The sequence below is a fragment of the Delphinus delphis genome, chromosome 19, assembly GCF_949987515.2.
Source record: "Delphinus delphis chromosome 19, mDelDel1.2, whole genome shotgun sequence".
In the NCBI taxonomy this organism is placed as follows: Eukaryota; Metazoa; Chordata; class Mammalia; order Artiodactyla; family Delphinidae; genus Delphinus; species Delphinus delphis.
Genome location: NC_082701.1, coordinates 51,376,069 through 51,398,730, shown reverse-complemented (window position 1 = coordinate 51,398,730; position 22,662 = coordinate 51,376,069). Strand labels below are relative to the sequence as shown.

The following is a 22,662-nucleotide window of genomic DNA, read 5'->3' as shown; positions in this document are numbered from 1 at the left end:
ACAAGAGCTTGCAACTTGGAATGACTGGAGGAATGAAGTCAAAAAGGAAAATGCTTGAGGACTTGCAAAGCAAAGCCACCCATAAGCCCAACTCACTAAGTTCACTCTTCTATTAAGGAAGGAAATGTGGATCAACCTTTACTAACTTTAACATTCACATTTATTCCTTTGTTCAACATATATTTATTGAGCACCTTGTAGGTGACAGGCACCATGCTGGGTGGTAGGATACAGTGGAGGGCAGAAATGGAGTTCCTGCTCTCATGGAGTTTACACTCTACTGAGGAGACGACTCGTTGAGCAAAGAAACACATCGTTCAATGTAAGATTGCAGTGGTAAAAAAAAAAAAACAAAAACCCAGAACAAAACAACAACAACAAAAGATTGCAATGCTGAAAAAGAAATTACAACAGTGACTTGGGCTAGAAAAGGAGGTGTGTGATGCTACCGTAGGAGCCTCCAGTATCTAACGAAGAATTTGGTCAGAGAGCTGTTCACTGATGAGACCCAAAAAAAGACAAGACTTAGGTTTGGACATTATTGTTAATGGTCTTGTTTCAGACCTCGGGTGTAGTGAGCTGAGGTCACCATACTCCTTCTGTTCACGGTACATTATTATCATTGCTCCACTTGGGTGCCCTCTCTTATTACCTTTGGTCTCTGTTTCTCATTCTGATTCCCCATTTCCCCCATAGGTGGGTAATGCTGAATTTCCAATGGGACAATCTGCCCTGTTGTCTGGCTTTCTCTGGGAAAGCTGATGGGTTGGGATTTTGTCAAATGGGAATGATGAAAAGATACTGGGTCAAGTTGAAGGGCACTGGAAAAGCTGTTACTGGAAGTTGGATAAGGAGGGAAAAAGAGAGAAGAAATGGATTGGGGGAAAGATGTGATTGAGCTGGAGGTCCTGATGACTTTGAGATCCAAGTACTGAAGAGGAAAATGCATGATGGAAGGAAGGGAGGTTATGGTCAGAGGTAGGGTGCTTGAGTGAGTGTGGAAATGAAGCACATCTGGGTGATGACAAAATTCCATGGCCGAGGTAGAATGGAGGAAGTCATTGGAAAAACGTTCAGGTTGCACCCCTTCCTTTAAGAACACGTAGAAGTTGTATACATCATTTTCTCTCCTACCAATCAGAATTTAGTCACAGGGAATTCCCTGGTGGTCCAGTGGTTAGGACTCCATGCTTCTACTGCAGGGGTCACGGGTTCAATCCCTGGTCAGGGAACTAAGATCTCACATGCCACGTGGCATGGCCAAAAACAAAACAGAATTTAGTCACAGCTGTAAGGGACACTGGGAGATGTCATCTTTATTTTGGGCAGCCACAACCCCTGCTAAAATACTGGAGGGTCCTATTTCTAGAAAGGGGAATCAGATATCAGGGAACAGCTGGCATCCCCTTCCACAGGGAGTGATGGGGAAGTCAGCAGAACACAAAGTAGGGGGTGAAGGTGATATAGAATGGTATGAACCTAAAATGGGCAAGATTTTCTTCGAAAAGGGTGGAGAATAATCTGGGAGTGGTACAGAGAGGACCCAAACCCCAACTCCCTGGCCGGAGGAAGGTGAGATGAGGTTTGAGAATAAACGCCACCACATGGAGGGGCTGTGGAGTGGCTTTCAGAGCAGTTGGTTTCCCAGGAAGGCAAAGAGAGGCAGAAAAGAGCTAGCCGGTAGTTTGCTAGACGGCCTTTGGGAGAGGTGGGGAGATAGAAGCTGGGTTGGGACCAGCAAGGACAGGGTTGTGAGGCTTCTGGATAAAAACAGAAGCTGAGCTGACTTGGTTTTGGTAGTGTCCGAGGGTGGGTCTTGCTTGGCCAGGGTAATCTAAACCAGAAACGGCTCCAACTCCAAAATGCATGAATTTACCTATCACAGCCAATCAGCAGGGTACCTCACATACCATCCTTCTACTTTTGCGTCAAGCGCTTGTAAACCTGACATCCAAGACTTGGTATCAGCCCTCAAAATTGTGCATTTGAGATTACCTATATTTTATGTACACACACACAGACACACAGACACACAGACACACACACACACACACACAGACACACACACACACACACACACACACACATGGCTTCCTAGCATCAGGGAGGAATACTGAAATGCCAAAAGTGACCCCTACTCCCGCAGACTGCTCAGGGTAGGTCACTTTGCAAAGCAATGAGAAAAAGACCTGAAACAGTTATTTTCTCCATAGCCATGATTCAACACTGTTTCATCAGTCTCTCCTTAGGCTACTCTACTAGGAGTGCACCGCTCAGCCCGCCCTCAGGGATCTGAGAGTCCAGTCTCCATTCTCAGGGAAGTTTCTTTAACCAAGGTGTTGAGCTATTCAGGGGGCAAACTGACTTGAGCTGTACGACAGGACAGTCACAACGGTCACAAGGAAGTGGCCTTTACACACACTCCTGTGAGCAAAGGGAGCAAGGACAGCTGTCAGCAAGAAGTCCTGACGATGCTGCCTCCGGAAATGTGATTGCAGGGCAGTAGAAAGCAAATGCTGCAATTTATTTAACCTTAATTCTTCCTTTGTTTTAAAAAGGGAGGGGGGCTATCAAGTACTTTGCTGGACTCTTATGAAAAATAATTTAGTTACATATAAAATCCTAGCATACGCTTGGTTCATGGCAGGTGCCATATACAGATACTATTTCTTTTCAGCTTTATTGAGATATAGTTGACATATAACATTATGTGAGTTTAAGGTGTACAAAGTGTTGATCTGATACACTAGCAAGTGATTACCACCATACCGTACACCTGCATCACACCTTACACCTGCATCACATCGCATAATTCCTACTTCTTTTTCCTGGTAAGAACATTTCAGATCTACTCTGGTAGCAACTTTCAAGTATATGATACAGTATCATTAGCTATAATCACCATGCTGTACCTCAGATCCCCAGAGCCTGTTCATCTAATATCTGGAAGTTCGTACCCTTTGACCAACATCCCCCTTTCCCCCATCCGCCATTCTAGTCTCTGTTTCTGAGTTCACCTTTTTTTAGATTCTACATATAAGTGAGATCACATAGTACTTGTCTATCTCTGTCTGACTTACTTCACTGAGCATAATGCCTTCAAGGTCCATCCATGTTGTCGCACACAGCAGGATTTCCTTCTTTCTTGTGGCTGAATACTATTCTGTTGTGTGTGTGTGTGTGTGTGTGTATATATATATATATATATATATACACACATCACATACAGGTATTATTTTATTTTTTATTATTTATTTATGGCTGCGTTGCGTTGGGTCTTCGTTGTTGCACACAGGCTTTCTCTAGTTGTGGAGAGCAGGGGCTACTCTTCGTTGTGGTGTGTGGACTTCTCATTGCGGTGGCTTCTCGTTGCGGAGCACAGGCTCTAGGCACGTGGGCTTCAGTAGTTGCGGCTCATGGGCTCAGTAGTTGTGGCGCACGGGCTCTAGAGCACAGGCTCAGTAGTGGCACACGGGCTTAGTTGCTCCACGGCATATGGGATCTTCCCAGACTAGGGCTCGAACCCGTGTCCCCTGCATTGGCAGGCAGATTCTTAACCACTGCGCCACCAGGGAGTCCCACAGATATTATTTTAAAGCCTATTAGACCATAAACTCCCTGGTGGCAGCGACAGTGCTTGGCACTGTAGCAAACCATCGAAAATTAATGGAATGAATGAATGAACGAATGAAAGAATAAATGCATACTAAAGGCTCAGTGCTAGGGATAAGGAAGGGAGCTGCTAAACTAGGAGAAGCAAAGATCAGGAATATTGAGTTCAGAGGCCAGCACCAGGGCAGTCCTATGACTCAGCTGGAGACACTGTCACAGAAGCTGCCAACAACTGCTTACACTTAGCACAGCGCTGCATTTAAAAAGAAGAATCAAGGGCTTCCCTGGTGGCGCAGTGGTTGAGAGTCCGCCTGCCGATGCAGGGGACACGGGTTCGTGCCCTGGTCCGGGAAGATCCCACATGCCGCGGAGCGGCTGGGCCCATGAGCCATGGCTGCTGAGCCTGCGCGTCCGGAGCCTGTGCTCTGCAGTGGGAGAGGCCACAACAGTGAGAGGCCCGCGTACCGCAAAGGGCAGACTTGATAGCTTATCTCAAAAAAGCTACTAATGAGTAATAGTTGGCCACTGCCTTATTTATTATGAAACAAATGTCTCATGACTTTTTATGTGTACCACATTTAAATTGATCTCATATAGCAGAATTCAGATCATGAACGGATGATGTAGTCTTTCTGTCCTGATTTGAATAAGATTGGCTTGTGGCTAAATGAATATGGTCAGCTTTTTGAATTTTGATAGTAATTCTGGTTCAACAAGTACTATCACTGTTTTCCCCTTCTAAAGAGATGATTAAACTTGAATAAGGAATGTTAAACTTTTCAGGGATATGGTGAATGCCTTCTCAAACCCTATAGGAGATTGGTTTTAGATTTAGATTTCTATAACTGGTTATATTAATATATTTAAATACTGAGAAGCTCCCTTCACTGTCTCACAGACAAGCGAAATTCACGTGTGTTTCAAGTTGTGTTCATTTGCCTGTTAAAGCAAGGGCTGAAGATACACTGACAATGTCCATTTTATCTTTTTGGTCTTAACTATGCCAATTTAATTAAAATTCTCTATCTAAAGTTTAAAAAATAAAATAAAAATAGAAAGAAGAATCCAGAAAGCTTCTGCTGTTTTCCAGATGAGCACGCTGAGGTCCTGAGTTGCTTGCTTTTGTCCGCCCCCATCCCCTTAAACCCCGACGAGGAAGGGGGGCATAGGACATCCCTCCGAGCTCAGATAAGTGACATAAGTGATGTGGTGCAGCGAAGCGGGGCAATGGAACCCCCTCCCCCCATGCATCCTAACTTCCCACTGCAGGAAGTTTCTCTGAACCGCATGTTGCTTCCCAGGCCCACAAAGGACAAAACGTGTTAGAACAGAACTGAAAACAGATCCAACAGCGTAAGGCATGAACAGATTCATAAAATTAGCCAAGGTTTTTTTGGGCATTTTGGTCCTTGTCTGTCCAAGACACACAGAAATAATATGAGGTACTTCTAAAGACACCGTGGGTGAAAACCACGGGGCCCAGGGGAGTCTCCCCGGCCTGCTCAGCAGCCTCCTTCCCGGGTCCAGTTTCGGGCATTGATGAAGAGCTGGAGCCAGGGGGAGGTGGTCATAGTGTCAAACGGAGGGGGTCGCCACGCCCACTGCCAAGGCCTCACAGACCGCTCAGGGTGAGGCATGAGAGCCAGGTGGCGGCCATCGGGGGAGCAGATGCCAGCCATGCCCCCTGGGGACCCGTTGGGATTCAGGGGGTACTGTTCCGTGGGGTTGCCGTCATCGTCTGCCCAGTGCAGCGGAGCCAAGCCCCTGGCCTCAATCTGGGCTTGGAGTTCCGGGGAAGAAAATGCCATGTAACCTGGGGCAGAAGGAGGGACGAGGGAAGGAGGGACGTGAGAGCAGAGCTCCCTGGCGTCCTCCCCCACCCTTGCCCTCAGGCCCTCCCCGACTCCCCGGAGCCTGACCTTCCCCATGGGCGCTCCACACGGGCAGCACGGCACCCTCCATCCCTCGCAGCATCAGGGCCGGCCCGGGCCCCACTCGCACGCTGGCCCAGCGCGACTCGAAACGCCCAGACTGGTTGTGGCGCAGCAGGAGGCCAGGCCGGGCCGGCCAGGACTCGTGGCCCATCTCTGCCGCCTCGTCACCAGGACTGCCTCCCACCCAGCCCAGCAGGGCCAGCAGCTGGCAGCCGTTACACACGCCCAGGCTGAAGGTGTCTGGCCGTTGCCGGAAGCGCCTCAGCTCAGCCCCGGCCTGGGGGTTAAAGGTCACAGCGGCTGCCCACCCTAGGCGGGAACAGGAGGCTGGGGTGAGCACCGGAATGAGGGGGGACTGTCGCCTTTCCATCCCAGCGTGCCCCATTACACTCGCTCAGGACCTCCCCCCTTTGCAGAGCTCAGGGCAAACGCCAGGGAAAAAAAGCAGGTTTAACTGATTGAAACAGATGTTGCCAACTCCTGGGCCTGAGACGGCCCGTGACGAGTTTTCTGCTTAGGCAACAGAGCATTTTCAAAATTTTTTATTCAGTTGCCTAACATTTAATCAGGATTTCTGGCTTATCTTGAGAAACAGAAAGATCTGGCTGTGCCGAGCCTGCTTTCCGACAGGACAGCCTGCTGGAGCTGAGTAGCAGCTGCTGCTTCTGACAGGGCACATGCCCCCGGGCTTGGCACAGTGCCACCCAGCCCACCTGCCTCACAAGCTACCTGCAGAGGGCTTCCCTGGTGGTGCAGTGGTTAAGAATCTGCCTGCCAATGCAGGGGACACGGGTTCGAGCCCTGGTCCGGGAAGATCCCACATGCCACGGAACAACTAAGCCCGTGCGCCACAACTACTGACCCTGCGCTCTAGAGCCCGCGAGCCACAAATACTGAGCCCGTGTGCCACAACTACTGAAGCCCGCGTGCCTAGAGCCCGTGCTCCGCAACAAGAGAAGCCACCACGAGAAGCCTGCGCAATGCAATGAAGAGTAGCCCCCGTTCGCTTCAACTAGAGAAAGCCCGCGTGCAGCAATGAAGACTCAATGCAGTCAATGAATGAATGAATGAATGAATTAAAAAAAAGGCTACCTGCAGGCCTGCTGGCGGCTAGCCCAGAATGAATGTGCTCACGCTCCCCCAGCCAGCCTTATGGAGGCGAGAGGCCAGTTCTCAGTCAAGGTAGAAGGGGGCTAAGGCAGCTCTTCAGGAACGTGCGGGGAGCGAGTGGGCAGGGCCGCACACCCACCTTTGGCAGAGCCCAGGACGTCCGCGTAGCTGAAGCCGCCCACGAAGGCCATGCCTTGGAACGTGTCCAGCCTGACTGCTCCAGAGCAGAGGTCCTGCATGGTCACGTCCCACACCTGGCAGGAGGGGGAGGGCAAGTGTCAGAGGGCCCATGGCCCAAAGCCCAGCCCTGGCTCTGCCGGGCAAGCTGCTCACCTCAAACCCAGCCAAGTGGAAGGCATCGGCCATCTCCCGGTCTCCGTTACTGCCTTCTTCTCGAAAGATGGCAACGCGGGGGGCGGGGCCACCTGGGGGGAGGAGTGTCCTTGTGCCAGAGGGTTACTTCCGCACCCCAGCGCCCCAGACGCCTTGTCCAGGGCAGGCCCCGCATCCAAGCCTTGGGCTCCTCCCCAAAGTGCCCAGGCAGCCAAGCCACTACACATGTTTCCTCACCAGGCTCATGAGGCACGGAAGCTGTGGGGAAGGTGGGGGGCAGGCAGTAGGTGGGCCCCGTCCGCTCCCTCAGCCCTCCTTCTTCCTGGGCCACACAGTGGGGCTCTGCCTGCAGCCGATCCAGCTGGAAACTGGTCTCCTCCCAGAGGGCTCGTAGCTGCCCAACGGGCTCCTCCAGAACGACAGCCCCGTTCACTGATACCCGGACCTAGAGACGGGGGCAGATCTTTCAGGGGCTGAGAGCAAAGATGTCCACGTTGGGCCCCCTCCAAGGCTGGCAGAGGCAAACCACGACCTTCCCTCTGCAGGCCTGCCATTCCTCACTTCCTCACCGTGGCATGGGGCCCGGCGCTGCCCGTTCGGCCCAGCTCCAGGCAGTGGAGGCCAGCCTCCCGGTAACGTGTCAGTACTTGGGCCAGGTCTGGCTCTTGCACCTCCAGCACCAAGCCTGGCTCCTCAGCGAACAGTACAGGCAGCGCTGGGAGAGTAACAGAGGGGTCAAGGTGACTAGGGTATTGCCAGGGACTCAGAGGTGGAGTCAGGGGGCTATGGCTAAAGGAACAAAGGCAGGGGTCAGGGATGGGGTGAGGCCTGGGAAAGCAGGACCAAGGATGTGGCCTCAGGGTCTGCAGGAGGTTTCAGAGGTGCCACCTGACTCAGTGGTCAGAAAAGATAGCAAGGGACTCAGGGGAAAAGGAGTTGGGGACACTCTACTCTTTAATAGGACATGGGGACGGTCCACAGGATGGGGCAGGCAGCCCAGGCTGGAACCTAGACCTCAGGCTCCTCACCATTGACCCCAGGGGCAGGGACGGCCACCTCTATTCCACAATTCCCAGCAAAGGCCATCTCTAGCAGGCAGGTGATGAGACCTCCGTCACTGACATCGTGGCCTGAGCAGAGGAGGCGGTCTGGAGGAAGGAATAAAATGCTTGGCAGCCTTGGGACCCAAACCTGGCAGCCCCGCCCCCCTTCTGGGCAGTTGGGAGAAGACGGGGGCGAGAGTGTGGGCTCGCTCAGAGAACCAGAGAGAAGGGCGTCAGACCCCTCTTCGCCCCCCAGCACGTGCTCAGCTGGCCAGTGCCTGCCCCGTGTCAGCCACAGGCACCGTCTCCTCCAGGGCCTCACACACCTTTCAGCAGCCCCTGGGTGATGCCGAAGGCTCGCACCAAGTTCTCGGGAAGGTCCAGATCGGGAGGCTGCTCGCCGAGCTGGGAGAAGCACTGGGCCAGAGCTGTGCCCCCGAGCCGATGGCGCCCAGGACTCAGAGGCACGTAGAGCAGGTGGCCTGGGGAGACAGGGGCGTGGTGAGGGGAGATGGCTGGCTCAGGAGAAGCCCTCCCGCTGTGCTCACTGAAGTTCCCAGGACGTGGTGAGGCACCCAGACCACCAGCCCCAGAAGGCACCACGCCCCAGTGCTGAACGAGGGGGCACAGCACTCACGAAGCAGACCCCAAACAAAGGACCAGGCTGTGAATCCACAGTGCACCGAGGAGAGGGAAGAACCCGTACCTCTCCCTCCGGGACACTTGAGGTCTGGGGTCACAGTGGCTGTAATGTCTGGACAGACAGCATAGGCTGAGATGACCAGCGACCCTGCAGAGCAAGGAGTGGAGAGTGAGGCGCAGCCCGACCCACAGACCCGCCCCTCGCCCTCGGGCGCCCAGAGCTCACCAGGAGCCCGCACGGTCTCAGCGCCAACCCGGGCAGCCATGCTGAGGGAGTCCTTGCCACCATCCACTGCCACACCCAGGGCCGCCATCACGGCTGCCACAGCCCCACAGGCGTCGGCCAGAGCCGCACCCTCCCCCGGGAGCTTGGCCGCCCACATCCAGTTCCCGCTGCATTTCACGTCCTGGGAAGCGGCAGAGACTCGCGTTAGGGAGGGAGGGCGGTGTGGAGAGGCTGCGGGCAGAGGGGTGAGCAGGCGGTGGTCGCATCTGCGTCCCAGAGGCCGGGGGCTCCAGGACAGAAGCTGCAGGGGACTCACCCGGAGGTCGGTGACCAGAGCAAACACCAGGTTGGTGAGGGCTTCAGCCACAGCCAGTCGGGCAGCAACCTTGGGGTCTAGCAGGCTCTTGACGGGCTGCTCTCCCAGGGCTGTGGCAGCCCCTATGAGCTCCTGGTGACTCAGTGCCACCACCGCCACATCTGCCAGAGGGGTCTGCAGGGGTCCCACACACTGCTGCTGTGCCACCAGGCCGCCCACGGAGCGGTCCACCTGTGGAACCAGGTGGAGTTAGCAAGAGGCCAAGGGACAGGGACAAGGGGGTGGAAGGAGGCCTGGCTCACCCTGGACACAACAAGGCTCAGGGTGGACAGCAGGGGCTTAGGCCATCGGGGTAGCTGCCCTGCCCCTGCCACGTCCCCCTCGGGCCCGGTGGGCTCCCACAGCCATCCCCTGGGCTGGGCGAGCAGAGGGAAGGGCGCAGAGGGCTGAGAGGGCGGAGCAAGGGTGCGGGGCAGACCTTGCTGGTGAGGTAGCGCTTGCTGGCCACCGCAGGCAGCCTGAGGACCCATGCCAGGGCCTGGCGCACGCTCAGCCCTGGGGGCAAGGCCAGGGGCCGCAGCACGGGGAGACTCCTCTGGAGGAAGAACTCCTGCAACACAGGTGGCAACAGTGGTGTGAGCGCCTGGGGAGGTGCTGGGCACACAGGTGACAAAGCACGTGTAGGGCAGATGATGGTCTGAAGGGCTGGGCCAGAGAAGGAGAAACCTCCCACCCCCCACATACCTTCCGGGGCATCTTGCCCAGCACCCAGTCCAGATCCAGGTCCACAGGCGTCGGGGGAGGTGTTGGGGAGGCATCCCCCTGGCCATCTCTTCCCATAGGACACTCCCGATCGTCCACCAGCACGATCTGTAGACCACAGGGACACCGCCCAGAGAGAACGAGACTGTGACCACCAGCAGGGAATAAACACTTCTGGAAAGCCGGGCAGAGGTGCTCTGTCCACCCCACTTGGCTTCTCCTGTTGAGCCCCCCGGCCCCACGCTGGTCCCCACGGCGCCCATGCTCTCGTCTCTTTCCTGAGACACCCTCCCTCCTGGGCAAGCCCACGCACAGCATCTGTTACCGACTCCCTGAGCCAACTCACCCTCCCGTCTCCCGTGATGGTGCCCACAAAGCAAACTGGGCAGCGTTCCCGGGCACTGACACGACTCAGGAAGTCCCGGTCGGGGGGCCTCAGCAGAAGTGCATTTGACTCCTGGTACTCAGCCCCCCAGATTTCCAGGGCGTTCAGGGTAGGGTCCCCGAGCTGCACATCCATGGGGGAGGACGAAAGGGAAGGGTCAGCGAGTGCTCCCAGTCTCATGTTCTTGCTGGGAGTGGGGGACAGATGGGTGGGGCCGGCTGGGACTGACAGGGGCAGGGAGACAATCAGACTTCAGGGAGGAGACCCACCTGGAAGCGGCTGGTATAAATGACGGCTCCAGCTGGGTCACTCAGCTCCTTCAGGACGTTGCCTGGTGAGAGGGTTTCCGGGAGAGGCTCTCATCTGGCCCTGGTCAGTACCGGGCAAACAAAAGGCCGTTCCCAGCCTCCAAAGGAGCCCCTAATTCTGTGCATCCCTGTTTGAACCGCTACTGCACCCTCTCCAGCAACTAACCCTGAGTCCGTCCAGAACGTGTAGTGGGTGCAGAGTGGGGCCCAGAGCTAGCTGGTTGGTTGCAGATCCGCGATACCTCTCCCCAAACTGAACCTGGCAGGAGACCAGGTAGGCCTGGTCCTCTGTCCCAACCCCTCCTCTCACCATTGCCACCGGCACCCTGGTCATGAAGGCTGCAGATGGGGTTTCCTCTGGGGGCCTCCACGCAAGCCCGGATCACACGGTTCATCTTCTGTTCCATCTCCGGGTCTCCCCGCTGCACAGCCCCGAAGTCCAGGTCGCTGGCGTTGTCTCCCTGCACCTGGGAGGACAGATGGCACATCTCAGCTCAGGGGGGCTGGGAGCTCACACCCCACCCATGCATGGGGCCCAGAGATGTCATGGAGTTGGCACCTGAGCTATTTGCACTTGCCTGCACGGACGAAGCAGCTCCGCCCCCGACTCCAATCCTGTAGACAGGACCCCCAACCTTCACAACATCCATGCCTGCGAGGAAGGAGGGCAGAATCAGAACACCCGGGAAGTGACCAGACGTGTGAGAACGAAGCAGTGTGAGGATAAAGGGAAGCTGGTATTAGAGGAGAGCAATCAAAATTCTTTGATTGGGTAAATACACTTTGAGGAATTTACCCTCCAGATTTATTCGCACAGGTACAAATCACCTACGTACAAAATTAAATACTGCAGCATTATTTGTATTACCAAAGACAAGAAATAATCTAAATGCTAACAACAGAGAACTGGTTAAATAAATTATGGTATAAGCCATATAATGAAAAACTAAGCCACCGAAACAGAGAATTTTTTTTTTTGGCTATGCCGCGCGGCTTGCAGGATCTTAGTTCCCCAGCCAGAGATTGAATCCAAGCCCTCAGCAGTGAAAGGTGCAGAAGTATGCCTACCCACTTAGAACAGCATCAACAAGAATAAAATACTTAAGACTTACACACTGAAAATTATGAAATATCTTAGGAGGCCTAAATAAATTGAAAGAGATCTCATGCTTATAGATCGGAAGACTTCATATTGTTACAATGGCAATACTCCCCAAAGCGAACTGCAGAGTCAACACAATCAGCCACCTTTTTCAAAGAAACTGACCGGCTGATCCTAAAATTTATATGGAAATTCAAGGGACCTAGAACAAAGCCAAAACAATCTTGAAAAAGAAGAACAAAATTGAAGGACTCATACTTTCTGCTTTTAAACGTACTGCAAAGCTACAGTAAGCAAGACAGTGTGTTACTAGCAGAAGGAGACAGGTAGATAGATAGGTCATTGGAATAGAACTGTGAGTCCATAAATGAGCCCAAACATTTATAGCCAACTGATTTTTGGCAAGAGTCCCAAGACAATTCAATGGGGGTAAGAACAGTTTTTTTCAAAAAGGATTTTGTTAGAACAACTGGATATCCACATGTGAAAGAAGGAAGTTGGATCCCTACTTCATACCATATACAAAAAATTCAAAATGTATCAGAGACCTAAACGTGAAAGCTAAAAGCTATAAAAGTATTACCAGAGAATATATGAGTCACTCTTGGTGACCTTGGCTTAGGCAGTGGTTTCTTAGTCATGACACTATAAGCCAGAAGCCACAAAGAAAAAATATACAGATAAATTATACTTTACCAAAATCAAAAACATTTGTGCTTCAGGGGACACCATGAAGAAAGTAAAAAGACAACTCACAGAATGGAAGAAAATATTTGCAAATCATTTACCTATCAGGTAAGGGGCTAGTACCCAGAATATGCAAAGAACTTTAACTTAAACTCCAAAAAAAAAAAAAGAAAAACCAACTTAAAATTGGCCAAGGACATGAATAGATATTTCTCCAAGGAAGGTATACAGATAGCCAAGAAACAGGAAAAGATGCTTAACATCCTGAGTCATTAGGGAAATGCAAACCCAAACCACCATAAGATACTACTTCACATCCACTATGATGGCTATAATCAGAGAGACAGGTAAGAGTTGGCAAGGATCTGGAGAAATCGGAACCTTCACACACTGCTGAGGGGAATGTAAAATGGTGCAGCTGCTTCAAAGACTAAGTACAGTTATCAAGTGACCTAGCAAGTCCACTCCTAGTTACCTACCCAAAAGAATTCAGAACATAAGTACATAGGAAAACTTGTACACAAATGTTTATAGCAGGGCTTCCCTGGTGGCTCAGTGGTTAAGAATCCGCCTGCCAATGCAGGAGCCCTGGTCCGGGAAGATCCCACATGCCTCGGAGCAACCAAGCCCGTGCACCACAACTACTGAGCCTGGGCTCTAGAGCCAGCAAGCCACAACTACTGAAGTCCATGCGCTTAGAGCCCGTGCTCCGCAACAAGAGAAGCCACTGCGATGAGAAGCCCACGCACCACAACGAAGAGTAGCCCCCGCTCGCCACAACTAGAGAAAGCCCGTGCGCAGCAACGAAGACCCAGTGCGGGCAAAAATAAATAAATAAATAAATTTAAAAAATGTTTATAGCAGCATGGTTCATAATAGCCGAAAAGCAGAAACAACCCAAATGTCTACCAGCCGATTAATGGAGAGACAAAATGATATAGCAACACGATGGAATATTATTCAGCCATAAAAAGGAACGAAGTACTGATACATACTATAACGTGGATGAACATTTAAGACATCACGCAAAGTGAAAGAAGCCAAACACAACATTTATAACAGGGAAATTCATCGAGACAGAAAGTAGATTATTGGTTTCCAGAGGCCGAGGAAGGGGGCATGGGGAGTGACTGCTCATGGGTGCAGGGTTTCTTTCTGGGATGATGAAAATGTTCTGGAATTAGTGGTGATTGATGCACAACTTTGTGAATATACTAAAACCACTGACTTGTACACTTTACAAGGGTAAACTTTATGTTATATGAATTACATCTTAATAAAATGGTTATTAAAAAAATGGGTGGGGAATTCCCTGGCGGTCCAGTGGTTAGGACTCAGCGCTCTCACTGCTGGGGCCCCGGGTTCGATCCCTGGTCAGGGAACTAAAATCCCATAAGCTGCGCAGCGAGGCCAAAAAGAAAAAAAAGGTGTGCACACATGCTATTTGTTTAAACAAGGGGGGGCAAATATACACATGGGTCTGTTTATGTATGCAGGAAAAACCTCTGGTAGGGTACAAAATTAACCAATTAACATTGGTTATCTCTAGGGAGGGAAACTGGGTGGCTGAAGGTCAGGGGAAGGAGAGTTTCCACTGTATAACCTTTCTTTGCATTTTAAATTCTGAGCCATGTGACAGGTCACCCATTCAATAAATGGTACCTGGCCTTTATCTTGATTCCACCACAGGTCCTAGCATGGTGCCCGGCACCCGATGGGTGCTCAGTAAATGTCGACCGATTGAACTGAGCTTGCACATAAAAACAGGCCCTGAATAAACACTGGCTGCCTTGACTTAGCAGGGTGGGCCTCTGCCATGCAGAAGTCAACCCGGGAAGAAACAGGCCACACAGACTGAGCCTGCCCCACTGGCATAAAGCCCTGCCCTGCCTTGAAAGCCTGTACTGGGGAGAGGAGACATGAGCTGGGAGATAAAAAACAAACCACTGAAGTTCCTGTAAATTCCACTCCTGCGGCTGCCACGTGCTGGGGAGAAAGCTGGCTGGACCTGGTAAGACAGGTGGCGGGCTCTTACCTGGCTCTGGGGGCTCCTTGCTCACATGCTCAGCTTCCATGCACCCAATGCCTCCACTAAACATGATGGGCTTGATCCACTCGCGCCGCTGGCCATCTGGGAGCTGGAGGCCCAAGGAACGGGCAAAGCCTGGAGCGTGGACGGCACAGGGACAGGGGACAGGGTCTAGTCGGCCAGGCTCCTCAGCGCTCGCTGGGTCACACACCTCACCCCACCCCGCCTCTGGGACTGTTATCCCCCACGCCCCCGCAAGCCTCACCAGCCAGAACTGGTTCTCCAAACTTGTTGCCGTAGTCAGAAGCCCCATTACTGGCCTCGATGGCAATCTCCAGGGGTCGGGCAAAGTTCCCAGGATACTGGAAGCTTGGATCCTCCCAGGGCATACTGTAACCTGGGCAGGAAGGAGAAAGATGGGTGGACTGTGAAGACGGAAGATGGAGGAGTCACGGCCCTTCAGGAAGAGTCTGACTCTTGGGACCAGAGTTCTTAACACTTTCCAAGAAACTGGACTTTGGGACTTCCCTGGCTGTCCAGTGGTTAAGGCTTCCCCTTCCAGTTCGGGGGGTGGGGGTGGGGGACGGAGGGTGCGGGTTCGATCCCTGGTCAGGGAGCTAGGATCCCGTGTGCCTCGCAGTCAGAAAACCAAAGCATAAAAGCAGAAGCAATAAACAAATTCAACAGAGACTTTAAAAATAGTCCACATCAAAACAAAACAAAACAAAACAATTGGATTTTGGGGGGCAGTTGAGGGCCGTAAGTCCAACCCAGTACCACAATTGTTTTTGGCTAAGTAGATACTGGTTTATAAAGAAAATTGTGGTTCTGCAAAGCCAGATCTGGGTCTTCCTTGGCCTACTGTCCTCACAACCATGGTTGGCGAAAGGCCAGCTATTCTAGAGCCCTCCCTCCCAAGAAAAGGTACCCATGATGACCCTTTGACCTGAGAGATAAGTGTCCAGTGCCTGCCAGGACAAGGGGTCTGGAAGGGGAGATGGGTAGAGAGGAAAGAGACGGGACCTGGGATGTGCAGGTTTCCAAAGCAATAGCCAGCAGTGCCAGCCACCACGTGGGCCCCGCGGCCTGTGCACTGGACATCTCGGATCCGGCCCCCTGTGCCAGTGGTCGCACCGCTGAAGGGGGCTACTCCTGTGCAGAGAGAGGGAGGGTATGGGTACTGAAAAGGCAAACTCCACCTCTGACCACCCCACTGAAAATAAGGACATGCAGCCAACCTGCTGGTCCCCAGGTGGGCCTGGGGCCTTTGCCCTACCCTATACTCTGACCCTGCCTATCCCTCCTGGGGACTCATCTCACCCGTGGGGAAGTTGTGGGTCTCTGCCGTGAAGACGACATGTCTCAGCCCCTGACGTTGCCGGAAGCAGCTTGGCCGTGAGGGGTCCTCGGGACGCAGGAATTGGACTTCCTTCCCCTGGATTGCACTGTGGACACATCGTTCTGAGTCTCACTTCCTTCCTGGCATCTGCACTTACCCCACCCGAGCCTGGGGCCTCCCATTCCCTGGGTCTGAGGTCACCCCAGCTGAGGGCACAGCCCACCTGCTGTTGTCACAGAACTTGAGGACGTTGTTGGGGTGCGAGGAGGCCTGGGTGCTCATGATGGACTCAAACAGTGAGTGTGCCAGCTCCTGCCCGTCCACGTGGAGTCGGCCCTTGAAGAACCAGTGTCGGCTGTGCTCACTGCAGGGGGTGGCGTGGGGAGGGAAAGGCAGGGTGGAAACATGGGTCATTTCTCAGGCCTTGCCATGTCTTCTCATCAGCATAAACGGCAGAGTTACGGCCACAGGTCAAAACAGATTCCAGAAGTCACAAGCTTCCAACAGTCTGTCATTGTGGATGGTCCAGATCCAGCGTGAAGATAAAACCAAGATGTGAATGCAGACTACGGGATGGATGGGGAACCCAGGTACTCAGACAGACTCAGGGAGGCCCCTAGGCCAAGAGAGAGCCATGCAGAGTCCCTGCGGTCTTCCCTTCCAACCTCCATGGGCTCAGACATCAGAATGTCCCCATTCCTCCCCACCTATTGGACTGAGCCAAGTCGAAGGCCTCCACAGTGCTGGGGTTCCGCTGCAGCTCCTGGAAGCGCTTGGTGTAGAAATCCAGGTCCCAGGAGTCTAGGGCCAGACCTAGGAGACAACCACCAGAAGAGCTGACTGTGGGACTGAGCACCCCTACTAGCCTGGCCTGGGCCTTCCTCCAGGGACCCCTGCGCACCTAGCTCCTGGTTGGCTTTCTCCAGGGCAGACCGGCCCTCGGCCAGTATGTCAATTGGGCCGCCAAGGGGTGCTGGGGTGCACCCCAGGGAGAAGCTCTGGATGGGACAGGGGAAGTGCTGCTCCGTCATCCGGTCATGCAGGGTAGCCAGGGCGACGGCCTCTAGCTCAGCCGAAGGCGGGTGGGCAAACTAGGGGTGGAGACACACACAGAAGGCGAGGGGTGCAGGGTTGAAGAATGGACAACATGGTCCACCCTCGTCCTCCAAGCCACACAGGACCAGCCCACTGCTAGCCTCTCTGGCACCTTTGTTCAGATTAGAAAAAGACGCTCCTTCCAGGCATGACTCCCTGTCAGCACGCACAGATTAGTAAGGGAGCACAGGCTGGGTTTCTGTCCTATTCACTCCTTGACCAGGTGGCCTCAGGCAGTGAACAACCTGCAAACAGGGCAGGCGTCAAAGCAGGAACTCCTCTCCCTGCTTCTCAGCGTTTCCTTAGAGTTTAGGACCCAAAATCTCTTCCGCTTCCTCCTCCTGATGCCCACCTGACTGCCTACGAGCTCACCGAGAGCAGGTAGCGCCGGGTCGGCTCCACGCGGTCCACGGCCCCCAGCCCCGCAGCCTGGCACACTGACACGATGTTGCTGGATGTTGGCGTGGAGAAGTTCAGCCTGTGGATTGGTTAGGACCAGACGGTTAGAGCCCCAGCTGAGAAGGTGGATCCTGCCCACTGCTGTCCAGGCAATCTCCCACCTCTACTTACCACCCCCCCGCACCTGCCCACACCGCTGGCCTCCAGCCTCAGACCTGGGCACCAAGAAACCTGCTTTCAAAGGTCATTCAAATCAAACGTAACTGTTCTGTAGCAACAAAATGCTTCAATTTCAACTTCTCAGGATACAACGTGTCATATTTCCAGAACATGCCTGGCAGCTGGCTCAGTCTTCAAAGGTATCTTCCCACATGGGGAAAGCATGTGCCCAGCTTTCTAGGCGGGGAGTAGGATGAAGGGAAAACTAGTCTCCCAAGGACCGCAAGAGGAGGAAGAGGAATGAAAGTGGAAGGGGTGGCAGTGTGTCTGGAAAGGCTGACGGGCTCTGGACCGTGGAACGAGCTACCCGAGGCTGAGACACGTGCCTGGGCCCGACCTCCAGCAGCAGGTCAGTGGGGCCGGGAAGGAGCCAGGACTCCTGAGCGACATCGTCCAGTAACAAGGGGCAGCCAAACAGCCACGTCAGCTTCTTCATCTCCTCGGCGCTCGGGGAGGACTCACCTGCAGGGAGACAGGGCAAGGACACCTTGAGACACTGCCCCTGGCACTTGGCACCTCTCCCGAAGAATCCAGTAAGTGGCCCAACCTGTCCAGTTCACATTGTAGCACAGCTCGGTCTTGACACCCTGCAGCTCTGGCAGTTCCCCTTGCAGCTTCCTTTGAGTATATTCAGAGGCTGCCCTCTCGTGGCCAGAGGGACGGACATAGAAGTGAAGGACTGAGGACATCTCTGTAGGTGTCCTTTGCTGGCGAGATGAGTTAGAAAAAATAACATTCACTAGAGCCTATCTGTTGAACTGATTTCAAGTTTCAAGGACAGCTGAGGCTGTGGAAGCATTAGGGATGTGGTGGGGGAAAGCAGTGGGGGCACTGAGGCATAAATGTATCCAGACATTTCCCGTCCAGTGTGGTCAAGGCCACAGGACTGTGGGTACCAACCTAGCACTTTAGGAGTGGGAAAGCCTTCCTAAGGGAAATGGCATCTAAGCGTGAACCTGAAGGATGAGCTGGATGGGGCTGGCCAGTGAAGTCAAATGATAGTTCCTCTACTTCACTGTTTCAAAATATTATCTCCCTGCTCAAGGTAAATCCAAAGCCTTTAGCCTGACAGTCAAAGGCTCTCCACATCTATTCCCCAACTACTTTTCAACTTCTGATCCCACTGCTTCTCGATAGGACCCTGGCTTTACTCACTAAACCCTGCCTAGCCTCCTCGCCATTCCTTTGCCCCATCCTAGAATGCCTATGCCTATCCCTATCCTGTCCAAAGCTTTCCCATTTGTCAAAGTGAGTACAGGTCTCACCAACTCTGGGGGGCCTTCATCACTGCGCCAGTGCTCAGGGCCACCTCCCTCCTAGCAGAGCTGAGGGCTTCTGATCTGCACCATTCATTCAGCTCTGATCTCTCTCTCTCTCTCTCTCCCTCCCTCCCTCCCTCTCCTTCTCTCCCCCCCAACCCTGCTCTCTCTCTCCCTCCCTCTCTCTCTCTCTCTCTCTCTCTCTCTCTCTCACACACACACACACACACACACACACACACACACACACACACACACACACACACACACACGTCTCCCAGGTGTACACGCCCTCTTCCCAAGGAAGCGGGAGGAAAGGAAGCTCATTGCCTCGCTTCTTCACTTGGACAACTCATAGGCATCTCAAATCTAACTTACTCAAGGCTGACTTTGACTATTCTGTCAAGGTCACCAAAGACTGCAACGTTGCCAATCTAGAGGTCACTTAACTTCTTACCTTATTCGACCTCTCAGCAGCATTTGACTTATTCATTCTCTACTTCCTGAAACACCCTCCTCTCTTGGCTTCTCGACACCGCTCTCCTGATATTCCTCTCCCTTCTGGTTGCTCCTTCTCGGTCACCTGTGCTGGCTCCGACTCTTCTGCTCCACCTCTAAATGGTGGGTGCCCAAGACTGTGCCCTTTCTTCTCTTCCCTCTAAATGTTCTTCCTAAGAGACTTCATCCGGACCTGTGGCTTTAAATACAATCTATGAGACTGAACCAATGAAACTGCCAGCATTCAACCATTTTTGACTCAAAATGGCCATTTCACATGATTCGAGTTACTATCTGCCAACATTCCATAACTTTATCCAACTCTGACTCTCCCTGAAACTCCAAACTAGTACATTCAAATGCTTAGGTGACACTGCCATATAGATGTCTCATAAACACAGATGGCCTGTTCTGGCCAAAACAGAAATTTTGATTTATCGTTTCTCCAGACCTGTGGTTTCCCCCCATTTTCCCCATCTCGGTTAACACCACCATCATCCAATCTGTTGCTCAAGTCAAAAACACAGGAGTCGATCTTAATTTTTCTTTCCCTGAGCCCTCTCTATACCCAATCTGCCAGCGAATCCATTTCCAAACATATCCCAAATCTGTCCACGTCCTTTCCTCTTTGCTACCGTCACTCCAGTTCAAGTCAGTACCAGGACTCACTTGGACTAATGCACCAGTAGCCCTCCTGACCAGGACCCCTGATCCTACCGCTGCCCCAACCACAATCCACTCGCCACAAGTTAGCATAGATGAGATCATGGCTTCTCATCACACACGGTATAACATTCCAACTCAGTACCCTGCTTTATGTTGTCTGGCCATTGCCTACCTCTCCAACCCTATCTCACACCACTCTCCTTCTCGCCTACAGTGCACCAATCACACTGGCTTCTTTTCTATTACTGTTTTCTAACTTGCCAAGCTCAGTTCCGAAAGGCATTTTTCTCACCCTGCTATTCGCATGGCTAGCTTTCTTGTTATTTAAATTTCAGGTAAAATTCACCTCCTTGAAAAGGCGTTCCTTGACCAACTGCTCTGAAGTAGCCATTATGAGATGGTCTTATATTAATCTCCTATATGGTATTTATCACTATCTGACATTTTATTTTTAGCTCTGCCTTCCCCACTAGAGCAAAATCTCGATGAGGGCACAAACTGTAGCTATTTTACCTCCATCGGATTACCAAGGCTTAGAACAATATCTGGGGCTTAAAAACCAAAAAATCTCAAACTTGTAGACTGACAAGTTCCAGGCCAGGTCTCATTTCAGCAACCAATGTTCCTGCCAGATCGTGATTCCTCCCATTCTCAGCGCCCCCACCCAATGCTTATGACCTCTTTATTTTATTTTATTTTTTTCCTTTTGCCGCACTTCGTGGCTTGTGGGATCCTAGTTCCCGGACCAGGGATTGAACCCGGCCCTCGGTAGTGAGAGCACTGAGTCCTAACCACTAGACTGCCAGGGAATTCCCCTTATGACCCTTTTTAAAGTTAGGCGCCTCAGTTGTCCTCCATACCATAATTCCTTCACAGGAATTATCACAACCCGAAATCATTTTGTTTATTATACCAGTTGATTTTCGTCTATCATTCCCAGTGAAACAATATCTCCAAGAGCACAAAGACAGGATTGTCTACATCAGGGCTGTCTCCCCAAAGACCAGCATGGTACTTGACATAAAACAGGCTGTCAACGGATTTTTTCTTGGTTGAATGAATGGTCATACAGGGGATGAGTTTACGTGGGGTCTCCCCTGCCAGGCGTCCAACAAACGCGAATGGACACCTGCACTAACGCGGGCACCCAGGCGCCCGCTGGGCGCAGCTCGGCCTGGTGGGGATCCTGCACCGGCTTGGATCAGGCTTTGGGTGGGTGGCTACGGGGTGAAACATATAGGGGTATCCGGGTTTGCGCGCGGTAACCATACGCACGTGGCAGCCGTTCTCGCAGTCCCTGAGCTCCTGGAATCCTGGCGCGCCCACTTGCGTCATCCGCGTGCGCCGCAGGAAGAGGCGAAGCATGAGAACGCCCCCGCCCCCTCCTGCCCGCCGGGGTCTTTTAACTTTTGTGAAAATACAGTCAGATCCGTGCAGCCAGCTTGAGCTCTGACGGAGAGAGCACCTTACCTGTCCAGGACTCGGTTTACCCTCCCCCTACTCCCTTGGCTTTCTTTCACTTTTATCTTTTCTGAATGAATTCATTTATTTAATTCTTAGCAGGGTGGGAGGCATATATATATATATATATATATTTTTTTTTTTTTTTTTGTAGGGGGCAGGGCGCACCCCGATCGCTATGTGGAACCTCCCCGACCAGGGATCGAACCCATGACCCTTGCATTGGAAGCACTAAGGCTTAACCACTGGACCACCAGGGAAGTTGGGGAGGGATATGTTTTTAACTTCTGTATTCTGGCTAGTTACAGTGACAATAATAATGATTGGAAGAATTTATTGAGCACCCATTAAGGTACTTTACATGATCTCGCCCATCCTCACAAAAACCCTGTTTTACAGATGTGGAAGCTGAGGCTCATTGCCATGCTCTCGTTCCTTAGTTTTGTAACTCAAACACTTAGCAGCTTTGTACTGTTTTTTGGCACATTTTTTTAAACTCTCATACTATATACATATACGATTGTGATAGGGACAGAGTTAAGGGACAAATTAGGTAATTAAATAGTTAATCCCACTAGGGGATTGCAAGTAAAGAAAAAAGTATGGGAGACCCCTGTAAGTTAATGATCACTCAAGAAAACAGGTTTGCTTAACCACAAAACCAAGCAGGCCTGCTTAGCAACAAACCATGCAACAGAAGCATGAGACATGCCCCCCAAAAATAAAACCCTGGTGGCATGAGACCCACATCCTGCCCAGTGAGCTCAGTAAGTTAATGACCCCTAGGACATGCTCTCTGCGCACATAAAAAACAATAATTTATGGAAAGATGACATATCAAAGTAAAAGACCCTCATTGTACTGAGACCTGAAATAATTTTTCCATAGTGCCATGACAGTCATGGCTTGACCATGTAGGGACAAGAAAAGTGACTTCCAGATTCATCAGTTTGTCCCTGATCCTTCTCCTGACTTGGGTCCTATATCTCCCGCTGCCCCCTGAACAAGTGTAGCTTATTCAAAATCACTGGATCTGAGACAGCTCCCAATCCTCCATACTTACCCCACTCTTTGACAGACCCTGTGGCCCTCTCATTTGATCCTGCATGCTGCCACCAGATTAAGCTGCTAACCTGACATTTAAATCACACCAACGAGGGTGCTGGTGGATCCAGTTCAACTTACAGTCTGATCACTGTAGCCTAAACTCAACTCTCCCTCCTATGAACTAGCAGAG

At 52.1% G+C, this 22,662-nt stretch overlaps 1 protein-coding gene across 2 annotated transcripts; it reads right to left on the bottom strand.

Moving 5' to 3' along the window:
- Positions 1-4,014: 4,014 nt before the first annotated feature.
- On the bottom strand, positions 4,015-21,277 carry PFAS (phosphoribosylformylglycinamidine synthase). Of its 2 annotated transcripts, XM_059998766.1 has the most exons (28): positions 21,240-21,277; positions 18,089-18,248; positions 17,868-18,003; positions 17,296-17,401; positions 16,730-16,919; positions 16,536-16,641; positions 16,052-16,192; positions 15,810-15,934; positions 15,513-15,641; positions 14,755-14,886; positions 14,496-14,624; positions 11,250-11,323; positions 10,982-11,138; positions 10,633-10,694; positions 10,325-10,486; positions 9,961-10,086; positions 9,695-9,826; positions 9,217-9,447; positions 8,901-9,081; positions 8,739-8,822; positions 8,359-8,514; positions 8,018-8,137; positions 7,559-7,704; positions 7,227-7,434; positions 6,990-7,081; positions 6,796-6,910; positions 5,532-5,855; positions 4,015-5,425 (listed from the first exon to the last, which is right to left on the bottom strand). In XM_059998766.1, the coding sequence occupies exons 2-28, from the start codon at positions 18,228-18,230 to the stop codon at positions 5,115-5,117; spliced, it is 4,017 nt and encodes a 1,338-aa protein (XP_059854749.1). In that variant the 5' UTR covers positions 18,231-18,248; positions 21,240-21,277; the 3' UTR covers positions 4,015-5,114. The 2 variants fall into 2 exon arrangements, with proteins under 2 accessions (XP_059854749.1, XP_059854751.1); XM_059998768.1 differs by lacking the exon at positions 21,240-21,277 and having other exon boundaries at positions 17,879-18,003; positions 18,089-18,199.
- Between the last annotated feature and the right edge of the window lie 1,385 nt (positions 21,278-22,662).